At 46.9% G+C, this 12,814-nt stretch overlaps 1 protein-coding gene across 1 annotated transcript in view; it reads right to left on the reverse strand.

Moving 5' to 3' along the window:
- Positions 1–12,814, reverse strand: part of Polr1a (RNA polymerase I subunit A) — a 61,952-nt gene that overhangs the window by 14,785 nt on the left and 34,353 nt on the right. Inside the window, exons 15-22 of the mRNA XM_028762378.1 lie at positions 10,238–10,387; positions 9,186–9,369; positions 7,947–8,029; positions 7,676–7,834; positions 5,602–5,700; positions 3,838–3,990; positions 2,446–2,528; positions 227–392 (exon numbers count right to left, since the gene is read on the reverse strand). Coding sequence (XP_028618211.1) covers positions 227–392; positions 2,446–2,528; positions 3,838–3,990; positions 5,602–5,700; positions 7,676–7,834; positions 7,947–8,029; positions 9,186–9,369; positions 10,238–10,387 — 1,077 coding nt within the window. The remainder of the gene's footprint in view (positions 1–226; positions 393–2,445; positions 2,529–3,837; positions 3,991–5,601; positions 5,701–7,675; positions 7,835–7,946; positions 8,030–9,185; positions 9,370–10,237; positions 10,388–12,814) is intronic.

Raw genomic sequence — 12,814 nt, forward strand, 5'->3', positions numbered from 1 at the left:
GTTTAAGGCCCAGCACCCTCGCTCCCCAAAACAACTATTGTTCCACAGATACTCATGTGTTGCCATGACCTTGTGTGGTCACAGTCTAAGTAGGAGTTCTGAAACTAGCAAATGCTTCAGGACACTGGTGTGGCTTTACAAAATTTCTGGCTTTTCTCAATGGCCACATAGATGGAGTGGCAGGGCTCCAGGCATCACCCACAGGCACCAAGGGGTCTGACATTACCTCATAATTGCTAGCCAGAAAGGGGAACTGCTTTGGCTGTAGGAACTGTGTCTTGGGGATGTCCAGGCCGTCCTCCCCATACAGGAACTGTACCACACTGCCATCGCTGTCACGGACCGTCAGATCATACTGGATGACCAGCCCCTCCAGGTGCTTGATGATACACCTGTAAGGGAACTCCTGCTCAGGGCACAGTAAACACCTCCCAAGGCGGCTATGAGGGGAAGGAAGGGGACTACTGCTCCAGGAAAGACTCTAGGATGGACCACTTCCAGTGCTCCAGTTCCTGGGATCCAACATGCAGAGGCTACATTTCCTGCCAGTTTCCCAGGAAGAGATGTTCTGGCTGCCACACTCCCAAGGCCAGGTTCCCATTCAGCTCAGCTGATATGGCTGCTCCCCGCCCCTTTACTCTGCTGTTTCTCAGAGCTTGAAGGGAAGAGAAGGAAGAATTCTTAAACGGTCAGTGTAGAGACTGCCAAGCAAAGGGGCAGCATCAGAAACTAAATACTGACATGACAGCCCTATCTGAGGACCTCTGTCTTCAGTCCTCTATGGCAGCTGGCTTCTTCACCCTCTCTTGCTTTCTGTCTTGGTCACAACTCAATGTCTACTGCAGTTTCCTAAGACCCTGTTTTCTCTCCCCCAGCATCCAACCCAAGCTGGAAGAGCAGAACTCAGTTTTAGCCACCACTTTCATGATGTTTGACTCAGGGGCTGGCAAGCTGGTGCCAAACACCAGCTCTCCTTTCACCACACACAGTGGTGATGACGTCAGTCTTTGGCCCACTGCTATGCTGGCCTTAGAGGGCCCAATGGCTGTCCCTCATATCCATGTCTCCAGACTGCTTCTCCGAGCTTCAGGCCTTATCTCTAATGGCCCACTGACACATCTACAGCCATACCCCCTTCTCTGCTACAGTATCCTTTCTGTTTCCCATTAACCGTACTGTGCTGCTTCTCAGGCCTGAAAACTTCAGTGAGAAGTTCTGTGCCTTCTCCACTTCCCTACCTGAAGCCTGTGCTGTGCCTCCTCACGCCTGAGCCTTCATGAGCTTCCACTGGCAAGTGAATTCTGTGAGCTTTGCCCCAGTGGCTGCTGCTCTTTTGGTCAGCCAGAGACCCCCAACACCCTCCTATTCATTCTTCTATGGGTTCCCACACTTGAATCCTACCATGCAGAGTTCACTGACCATGTGGTTCCCAGCTTTTCTTATGTTACACTTGTATTCTTGAACAAGTGTAGGGGGAATGAAGTCTAACCACTGCTCACACAAAGGTCAGGTAACTCAGGCCCCTAGGAAGAAAGGAGGCTGACCTTACTTCCCTGACCTTGCTTGTGCACTGCCAGCTCCATGGATGGGCTTCTTACCAACAGACCACTCAGGAGTGATCCTCAACTCTTATCCTCTAATGGCATGGAGTCAAGGAAGAGATCACAACATGGTATGCGGGCTTGGCAAGCTTGAGCACAGAAAAAATGTCAAAGCAGTAACCAGTGGGCAAAGATTCAAGGGGAAGCCGGGAAGGACCTGGGCTCCTGTCACCCTGCCCACAGCACTCAGCACCGCAGCTGGAGAGACGTGGGGTTTGCACCCTCAGTTTCCTATCGCTATTCCCACTAGCATACATGCTTTGAGCTCAGATCCTTCCACCTACCCAATAAGGCTAGGTACAAGACTGTTTCTTTTCCTCCCTGAGAGGAAAGAAGAAGTCTTGGCTGATGACCTCCCAGGTGACAGGGATACCTCTTAGTAGCGTGCTCTGTACTTATCCCAGGTTGCTGAGCCTCTCAGACAAAAAACAACCCCCCACCACTGCCATCCAGGCATGTCCAACCTTTAGATACTGTTCATTATGTTGTTGCCTACAAAGTTTACCCCTGAGAACTGTGTAACCAAGCTTTATACATGCAAAAAGAATCCCATAATCTTTGGTGTGGGATTACAATTTTGTGTTCGGCTGTGTTCAGTTATTTTGAGGCATATGCAGCTCACAGGTAAGGCACACCTAGAAGACCTGTAGATCACAGGGCCCACTGTGTAAACTTCTGAAGGCATGCTCTATCAGAACTATTCTGTGCTATTTTCTGTCTCAGGCCACACCTGGAGACATTTAGAAGAGATTATATCATCTAAAGAATGCACATGACAGGTACAAGGTCCTGGGATGCCAACCCACCTATCAGAGGGCTACAGCTACTTTTTTCTTTTTCTTACCTTTGGAGATAGCCAGAGCGGCTGGTTTTGACAGCAGTATCCACCAGGCCTTCTCGCCCCGCCATGCAGTGGAAGAAGAACTCCTATGGGGAAAAGTGGGAGCCAGGTCCCGAACGTGGCAGTGAGTACCATGCATTTCCTAGAGGGCCACTCAGACCACGCTATGCACTCTTTCCCTAGCCATGCAAATTGTTCATTTCCTGGATCCTAGAATCCTTTAGAATAGCTCCTAAAGACTTGTGGCCCTTTGGGATCAAGCTCTTCCTGCCTGAGGTAGAAGGACACATGGATCAAAAGCAACAGCAGCCAGAAGCCCTAAATGCACTCTCCCTCAGGCATCCTCAGGACACTGCATGCCACAATGCCAGTGAGAAGCAATGCTGGGGTTCACCACCGTCCTGCAAATCCCAGGCCTGGATTCTACAGTTCAAGTGTTCCCTAAACTTCTCTGTTTTGAGATGAAGTCTTCATCTGTAGTCTAAGCTGGCCTTGAATTTGTGATCCTCCTGCCTCAGGCTCCTGACTAATTGGGATAACAGTCGAGAGCTACATAGTAGTTCACATGCGCAGCTCAATGATTTTTTGATACACTAAAAGGTGTGAGTCAGAGTCTGAAACATTCTACATCAACCCACTGGTACCTCTTGCCTTTAGGCTGTGGATGACCCTGCAAATGCTTGTGTGGGGCCAATGGTGGGGTCTCAAGAGTATCAGCAGCCTTACGATGGTTCGTTCACTCTAGACCAGCATCCCCTTACAACACCAAGTGCAACATGCGCACAACCCATGAAACCAAGGGACTGACATCCAAAAAGCCATTCCCTTAGGTAAAACTGTATTTGCTGAAGCAAAACTATATACCTGCTACAGATGTCCCACTATTATGAAGTGAGGGGACAGAACAGAAAATGGGGACTTCATGGAAATCAATCTCTACCATGCTCCTTTTGGTGATATCAGCACTTTGGTGACTGACACTCCCCCTTTTGGTTGCTTCTGAAGCAGCTAAGAACTGGCTTAGAGGCTATGTTACAGAAAGGGTTAGACCAAGATCTATCCTGTCTTTTCATGTTTTGTTGTTGTTGAAGTGTGAGGACTTGCTATGCAGCTTAGGCTGGACTCAAACATGACAGTTCTCTCTTGAGCAAGTACTGGGATTACAGCACAAGCCAAAACAACAGGCTCAATCTTTCATCTTACCACTAACATGATCACATGCCTACTGTACGTTAGCACTTTGCTGGCTCTAGTATCACAATGGGGACCACCATGTGGTCTGGCGGGTATGCCTTTAATGTTCACCACTTGGTTGTTCTTGTGCTATTACTAATGAGACCATAAGTCACCACTACTAGGCACAGAACTGAGGGGAAATGACAAAAATACACGTACAGGAGGCCTGATACCAGTAAGGAACCTTCCAGTGACAAAGCCACCAGCCCTGGGGGTGAACTCGTAAGGCTCAAAGCAGGGCAGTGACTTGCCAGACGCCATCAGTGGGGGTCTTCGACCTTCCAATTCAATTTGGCCCAGCAGGCAAGAGATCTGAGGAAAGAAAACACAAATGACACACAAGGTTTGAGTTCTGAGCAGCACTTTGTCCAAATAGGACTTCCAGCTTTCCTTCAGGAAAAGAAATTGGAAATGATGTTAGATCTGAAGACCAACCTAGATGCTTAAACTACCCAAAGAAGAACATCCCAAGAAAAAGTTGGCTATGGCTCCCCCCCCCCCCCCACTTGAGGACAAGCAATGCCTAGAAAAGAAACTGTGACTTAGAATCACCATGTTATACCTGGGAGAGCCTTGAAATTTGTCCTGTTTGCTTTTTTGGTTTTAGTTTTTGTTTTTTTTGATAACTGTACATAAACTAGAATTATCTGGGAAGAGGAACTTCAATTGAGAAAATGTTTCTATCAGGTTGCCCGGAAGCAGGCCTGGAGCGTATTTTCTCTGTTAATGATTAATGTGGGTGGGCCAGCTTACTGGGGGCAGCCACCCTTGGGCACATGGTCCTGAGTTATATGAGAAAGAAGGCTGAGCAAGCTACTAGGGCGAGTTAGTAAGCAATGTTCCCCTATGGCTTCTGCTCTAGGTCCTGCCTTGAATTTCTGTCCAGAGTTCCCTTAGTCATAGTGTTGTAAGATGAAATAAATTCCCCCACACGCTGCTTTTGCTCACAGTGTTTATCACAACAATAAAAACTGTAAGAAATGGTTCCAATGGGGTCCAGAGAGGAAAGTAATCCCAGAGCAGAGAGAAGTCAGCCCAGTCATCTACACAGCCTCTCAAGTCCACACTGTCAAGCGTTTACCTAAGGATGGTGCATGTCCTCCAAGAACATCTAAAGGATTGGAAACAAACAAACAAACCCATATCAAAACCAACACTAAAATCTGTGAAAATGTCTCCATGGCACCAAGGAACTCTGGGAAAATGAGACTCAAAGGGTAAATGATCCCTAGAACAATGCTTACGGACGTAATGAAAACACTGCAAAAAAAAAAAAAAAAAAAAAAAAAAATCCAACATTGTAAGATTCTGTGTGTGGTGTGTGTGTGTGTGTGTGAATTCATGTGTGTACTTGTGAAGGCCCGTGGTTGACACTGGGTGTTCTCTCAAATCTCTCTTCACCTTTACGTTTGAAGCAGGGTCTTTCTCTGAACCTGAACTCATCAATTTGGTTAGCGTGGCTGACCAGTGAGTGACCTTTGGGGATCTGCCTCCCCCACCCATAAGAAGAGAACTACATGAACTGCCATGCCCAGTTTTTGCGTGGATTCTGGAGCCCTGAACTCAGGTCCTGGGCTTGTGAAGCAAACACTTCACTGTCTGAGGTATCTCCTTATTTCAACATCAAGATTTACATACATGGATGGATGATGTGCAGATATAACATGCATATATACACAGACCAATGCCTGGTGTTATACTATAGCTCACAGGGCATGTAACCTACCTGCATATTTCCATCAGCTCTAAGTCCTGATGGAGGTTAGCACCTGCACTAACTACTATATGCTTCAGGACATTTTAGTCTTTTTAGTTATATTTCACATGGATTGAAGATGTTTAAAAGCAGAAATGAACCTGAAAGCTGACTGCTGACATCAGCCCACCCCTCTGGCAAACTGACTGAGCTACTTTTGCTCATACTTGCATGGTGTTCACGGTTGACCCTTTGGCTCCCGACTGCACCATCATCTGCAGGTTGTTCTCAGGGAACTGTCTGTGCAAGCCAAAAGGCATACATGCCTGTGGATTAAATCAACACACTGGTCAGTGACTTTATCTTTCTTGAAATCCCACATTCAGAAGGCAAAGCTATGACACAAAAACAATAAAGCCAGAGAGAAGAGTATTTATCTTCAACTAAGGGCTGAATTTCACTTAAGACAAAGGAAAACCTTATCTGGATTATCCTTTCACTAAAGTCTATAGTCCTGCTGTGCTCACAGGAGCCTCAGGTTCTATTCACTGGCCAAATGGCACCAAAAAAGGAAACACAGAAGGCTGAGAAGCAGGGGAGGTGGGGGAGGGGGGTAAGAGGGGGTAGGAAGAAGGAAGGGGTGGTGGCAAATCCAATCTGTGATCCTGAGTGGAGCTAGATGTGGTTTGAATAAGAATGGCCCCCATAGACTTATACATTTGAATGCTTAGTCACCATGGAGTGGCACTCAAGGATCCTTGTTGGAAGAAGTGTGTCACTGGAGGTAGACTTTGAGGTTTCAAAAACCTATGTCTGTCTCTCTGTCTACGGATCAGGGTGTAGGACTCTCAGCTACTTCTGAGAGTTACTTCTCTGCTACTTCTCCAGTACTATGACTGCCTGAGTGCCACCATGCTCCCTGTCATGACAATGGACTAACCACTGAAACTGTAAGCAAGCCTACAATTAAATGCTTTCTTTTCTAAGAGTTGCCTTACTCATGGTGTCTCTTCACAGCAACAGAACAGTGACTAAGACACTAGACAAGAATAAAATCTGGGCTGAAAAGATGGTTTAGTGGTTAAGAACACTGGCTGTTATTTCAGAGGACTCAGGTTCAATTCCCAGCACCTACATGGCAGTTCACAGCCGTCTATAACTCCTGTTTTAGGGGACCTGACACTCTTACACAGATATACATGTCGGCAAAACATCAATTCATATAAAATAATAAAAAAATGTAAACAAGAATAAAATCTAAGGAAAGGTACTAATGAACCAGCACATGAAAGCACGTTTGGATCCCCACAGAGCCAGCATATTACCAATGTCCAACTCGCCAGCACGCCATCAAGGCCAGTAGTGAGAAAGCCCCACAGGGAGAACCTTGGGGACAATGACATGGGTTCTGAATCTGTTTTGGCCTTTGCCTGGAGATCTAGACACCACAGGAGGAGCAGAGCCTGGGTTGGAAGGGGGAGGAAGTGAGTCATAGGACAAGAATCTATTCTAAGATGCGCCATCAGCCCTGGTTGGCAAGGCTCCTGCTTTCCCAGGCAGTGCTATAAGGCTCCTCTGAATAAAACTTTCTACTGAGGAGAGCTGCCTTCTAGGCCACCAAATGAAAGGCAGGGAGAGGACCCACAGACAAACTCTGATGTTGCAGCCTTGTCCTTTCTTTCCTCAGGTGGGACCCTTGGGTCTACCAGGCAGAGAGAGCCAGGCTGGCTCCTCCTCCACACCACAAGGTAGGGAGCCCAGGCTCTGGAGCAAAGGGAGAAGGAAGGTGTGACCTTGAGCCTTCTGCACTGCCATGGGAAGGGCTCGGCATTGTGCATATGGTTCTTGTACACCTGCTTCTAGGTGAGGAACAACTCAGAGGCCAGGAACACCACTTACTTAAGGTCACACAGCAAGTACATAGTACACCAGGGACCCAGGCATTCACCCCTGGCCCTGCTGTATAAGCATGAGAGACGTCTGCCTTTCATTCTGTACATTTACCTAGAGCGGAGTGGTTCTACTGTCAAGCTTCTCTCTTTAGCGCCTTTAATGTAGCCACTCCAAAGTAAACACATTTAGAAATGCTGCACAAAGCGTTTCCTTTTAGCTTGAAACTAAGGCCTTCCCAGACTCACAGTGAGTTCGTACAAAGATGGATTCTACCTACCCAACTTCAAATTTCACCTAGTTGGACTGATCTAAAGGGCTCAGGGTGAGAATCAAATGTAATTAAAAACAAACCAACAGAAATCAGCATTCAAAACAATGGGGATTTGTGCACTGTACGGCCAGGCTAACCTTGTTAATCTCATTGCTGAAATGGTTCACTTCCTCCTTGAACTTCATATCAATCATGTTAAAATCCCTCTGGTCTTTGCCCAGATGGGCATCCTGCCATTTCCCTTGGATCTCATCACATGATGCAGCTTCTGGCAGGTTCAATGCAGCCCTGACAGCCTAGAATGAAGAAAGGAACAGGAGGCTCTAGCCAAAGGAGGGTGTGGCTTTGTTCTGTAAGGTTAAGTGGCCCCTGGACAGCAGGCCACAGCTTCCCAGTCCTCCTCTTTACCCGGGGTCCACACTGGGTAGATTCTTCAATGATGCGCTGTCTCATCACATCTGCATTTGGCTTAACCAAAATATCTTCCACACCTGCAAGGTCAAACAGAGAAGTTCAACAGGGACCAGGCCTAATGTTGCACTGGTTTGTAAACTTGGTGAGGCTCGGACCCAAAGCTGAGAGCCACACATAAAGGAAACTCTGCAACAGTGATATTAACATTAGTGCACGCTTACGAAAGCTTAAACATCCAAAACCTCTCTTTACAATTAGGGCTCAAAACTGAGGTACACAGAAGAAAGCCGAGGCTTGAGTTTCAAACTTCTGCTTTTAGCCAGAAGCTCTGCTGGCTATATCCAATAAATACATGTGGGATGAAATGGCTAGAGACTTTAGCTGTTCAGCAGCAGAAGAGAGGCTGACAGTGAGTATCCCAGGAACCCTATCTACAGCTGTATGTATGCATGCAAGCACACATCCATGTCAAGTCTGGGTAACAGTCCAGTGGTTCCCAGAACTGCCTCAGAAAGGTCCATATCCTTTCAATTAAGCACATCCTTTGGCTCAAAGGATTGACTGCTCATTTCTTTTCAACCCAACAATGTTTTGTTTCTACCCATGAATGCCACAGACTTAAGAATCCCTCAGCTAAGATCTGAGTGGGAAGGCAACAACTGACTGTTTAAAAGTTAGAGAAAACATCTGGAATTCTCATTACAGTAGCCTGGAAACCTGAAGCTTCTGAAAACTATATCTGAGCAGGAAGAGGAAGAAATGATTCCTCTCCATGGAAGCCAAAAGCATAAAAGCAGACCTTCACACATTAGGCCATTCTTGTAATGATGGCCACTGCTAAACAGGGCTAGACTGAGGTTAGCCAGCCTTCCCCCAAGCTCTTCTCCCTAGCATGGCCTTGTTCGCTGTCAGCCCTTGGCATACAGATCACAGTGCTTCTGAACCATTCCCCTTTGTGCTAGAAGATCTTCAAGCATGGCTGCTAGTTAGGGCTGGTTTTCACTTGTGAGCTGGCTATAGGAATTTATACTATCATAAAGAATAGGGTGAAGAAAGGGACAGGATGGGAATGGAGATGGGAAGGGTTGCTTTGCACTGCTGTAGGAAAGGAACACTGGCTGTGGAAAGTCAGACGGCTAGCACTGATGGAAAAAGCCTAAACATCCACCAAGAAAACTGCCCAGGTGCCATGCTGTAAGGTGAACAGAGCCAGGGCCACAGCCGAGTACTTACCCAAGGTGAAGCCTCTATAGAGCTGTAGGTAAGCAGTGAAGAGGCGGGCTAGGCAGGTGAGAACCTTGCCGCTCGTCTCACCCCCATAGATCTCATAGCAGCAGTGGACCAGGCCGTAGGCAGAGCTCCCGTAGTGTGCCTTGTCCAGCACTCCGCAGAGCAGCTCCCCTTCCCTGATGATCACCTGTGCAGGGAAGGGTCACGAAAGCCGGGCTGCAGGGGACATCTCTTGTAGGAGCCACCCACACAAGCCAAGTACTATTTAGCTTTATTGTTTATGTCCCTCTACTGTGAACTGCCTCAAATCCTTTAGGGAAAGAAGGGAATATGTGAAACCAATGCATACTTTAGATAAGGGAGATGAACATACAGTGGCTAAGTTCTTAACTGCACACAGTAGGTGGATGATCTACACAGGGAAAAGAAGTGGCTGCTACAGGTCTGCATAGGGCACCTGTTAGTCCTGACACAGGGTGGGGGTAGGGTTCACTGGTAGAGTCCATGATAAGCATGCAGGGGACCCTGGGTTCAGTACTCAACACCACAGAAAAGAAAGAGGGAAGAGGAAAGTTGAGGAGAGCAGGCCCTGTTAAAAATACAGCCAGCGGCAGACTTGAGATGTTTGCTTACCAAGAACACACAGAGGCCTTGGTAGTCTTTGGTGTGAGTATGCTCTCACAAGGGTGAAGCACTGGAGGGTGACCACATTGGCCTTCCCTAAGTCTGGTTCTGAACGTCTGGAGGTGGGATTTGGGAACCTCACAGCAATTTGGCTAACTCACACCACTCAGAGGTCTTGAAGGAAAGTGAAAGTTCTATCCTGCAAGCACTGCAGAAATACCACCAGCTTCGGGAAGCCTTCCCAAATCAGCAAGTGCTTCATACTGAGAGCCAGAGGGCAGAGGGCAGCCCTGATCACATCTTAAAAGAAGTGGATACCATCCTGGACAAACTTGTTTTCTGAGGCATGGCATCAGTTTATGAACTTGTTTTTTAAAGTTAATCCTCCGACCTCCGGGAACAGGAGTCAACTTTATAAAGGGCAGCCATACCTGGGACTCACACATGGATTCAGGGTCAAAGTCAGGAACAGGCCGTGGCTTTTCCTTTACCCAGGCTTTACTGCTGATTTTTGCCTTTCCAGATAAATTCAAGGGGGCGTAATCCTCTGGAATGATGTTTATGAGGAGGGTCGACACAACCTGGGAAAAAGGAAGACAATATGCTGGGAGGGGAAGAGATAACTGCTCTTTCAGGATTGTCACCTCATGATGCCATTTCTCATGCTCTCAAGACAATAAGGCAAACAGGTCCTGACAGACAAGTCCCCCCAAATACACTGAAATACACTAAAGCATCACTGTTGAAGGATATCTGATCACATTGTGAACCCTGAGATTGTGTTATTTACTAAAATTCTAGTTGCGGTGTGGCTCAGCCCTTAGCACACACCTTTAACCCCTCTGGCTGGAATATAGACGCCCCCTTAGCATACACCTTTAATCCCAAACAGTGAAGGTAAAGTGAGTGTGTAGAAGGAAGCGCTGACGTTTGAAAGTGATGTCTGATTGAGAGGCAAAGTGATGAAAGATTTGACAGAATAGATGCCTAACTCTCTAACAAGAAGAGAGGGAAGAGAGGCACTGTAAGAGGGAGCAGGCCAGAGAGAGAAGGAGGAGGCAGCTTTTCTGGGAGAGTCTTACAGACAGGTTGAAGACGGACTAAGCTAGGCACAGGTGAAAACAGAACGAGCGAGAAGATTAGAACATATTGCCAAAGTTAGTTTGAGGCTAAGCAGAACAACTAGGGGAGTTGGGGGTGGGAATTAATCAGTCCGCTTGGAAGACTGGGCCTAGGTTAGCAGATGGAGGCGGTATGCTTCCTAGATGACAATTTATATCAGGTGAATAAAAGTGACTTTTATACTTCATAGGCTCATTATTCCCTAAAACAGCTTATCCTAAAGTGAGGAATCTCAAAGACTTGCATCAAATTTCTCAATAGGTCAAAGGAAGGGGAGGAAAAATATAAATTGCTTTGGTGTCAAAGCAAATATCAGATAATGTGGTAAAATAACAAAAATGAAGACTTGGCAAAGCTGAAAGAGATGGAGAGGCTCCTAAGACGCCCCACCTGCCCAAACGGAAAGTTGAGACACACACACTTCAGTCATCCTCAAGGAGGGGACAGTCACTACTGAGTTTAATGACTTCCTCCCCACACTGAGCTTGTATTTTCAACGCAAGGACATAAACCCTAACTAAGGCTCCCCACAGGAGGTCTAAGCATCTGACTGAGGCCCAGAGTGAGGCAGCAGGGATTCGGGTGCCCTGGTATTGTAGTAGACCGAGGGATCCAGCACTGCCTGTTCACAGCCTGTAGACAAATTGCATTCATTCACTGGCAATTACCTACCCTATGAGGCAGGCACTGAGGAGAGAACAATGCTCCTTGAAGCCTTGATCCCTCAGGGATCCTGCTCTGGAGGAAACAGATCAAGGAAAGTAAGAGCAGAGTATAAGAGGGCACAGCTATTTTAGTAAGAGGCCATGGAAGGCCTCAGCCAGACGGGGCAGACAGTGACAAATTCATATGTTTTAGAGAAAGAGATAGGAAGGGCAAATGGGAAGGCTTAGCCTGAATGAGAAGGAAAGTATCTGACAACTATATCCAAATACCCTAACCAGCATGAACAGGAATAGGAATGCATTTCTTATAGTCATAGGAGCAGAGGACAAAATGGAGGCAGACTCAGAGTCGGGGGCATGCCATGCTTTCTAGCTCCTAAGTGAAGACGTTTTACTCTGTCTTGACTTTGCGGATGGAGTGCTTAGAGACTCACAGGGGCACTAATCCCATTCTTCTGTCCCATGACCCAAGCATTCCCCAAAGGCCTCATTCTGTAATACTATCCCTGGGGGTGGGGAACAGAGTGAGGATTATAACACGAATCCTGGGAAACCAAATATTTAGACAAAAGATTGTTCTGACTTAACTCCCAACAGTACCGTTTACTGTAAAAACATTCCAGGTCTACATGCGGAACACAGTAAATGCCTTAAAGAACAGGTGTCACACAGATAAGGAAGACTGACAAGCCCAGAACCGATGCCAGTCAGCTTTTACAGAGCTAAATGGCACAAGGAAATTGATGTAACTAGAATTAATTTTAGTACTGGAAGTCAGGCTGTCTTTTCTGAGTCAACCAGGAGGGTTATCACTCTGCAAACAGTTGCTGACAGAAGGCCAGGAGAGGCTCTTTCTCAAGCAAGTGTTCTACAGAGGGAGGCAGGTGTCCCAGAGGACAATAATGGACCAGCTTTGGAAGAGTTGCCAAGTATATTCCTACAGAAGGAGCAAGGTTGGGACAAAAAGACAGGTGTCACAGGTTCTGGGGCTGGAGAGGTGGCATGGTGGCTGAGAGCACTAGCTCCTCTTAAAAGGAACTTGATTGAGTTCAACTTCCAGCACCTACATGGCAGCTATTAACTTCAGTTGTAGGGAATCTGATGCCCTCTTGTGGCTCCCAAAGGCACTGCTTACATGGGTGTACAGATACACAGGCAAGCAAAACACCTGTGCACATAAAAGTAAATGAAAAACGAAGAAAGCAGGTGACACTGTTTCTG

Source organism: Grammomys surdaster, unplaced genomic scaffold (assembly GCF_004785775.1).
Source record: "Grammomys surdaster isolate TR1022 unplaced genomic scaffold, NIH_TR_1.0 133, whole genome shotgun sequence".
Taxonomy (NCBI): domain Eukaryota; kingdom Metazoa; phylum Chordata; class Mammalia; order Rodentia; family Muridae; genus Grammomys; species Grammomys surdaster.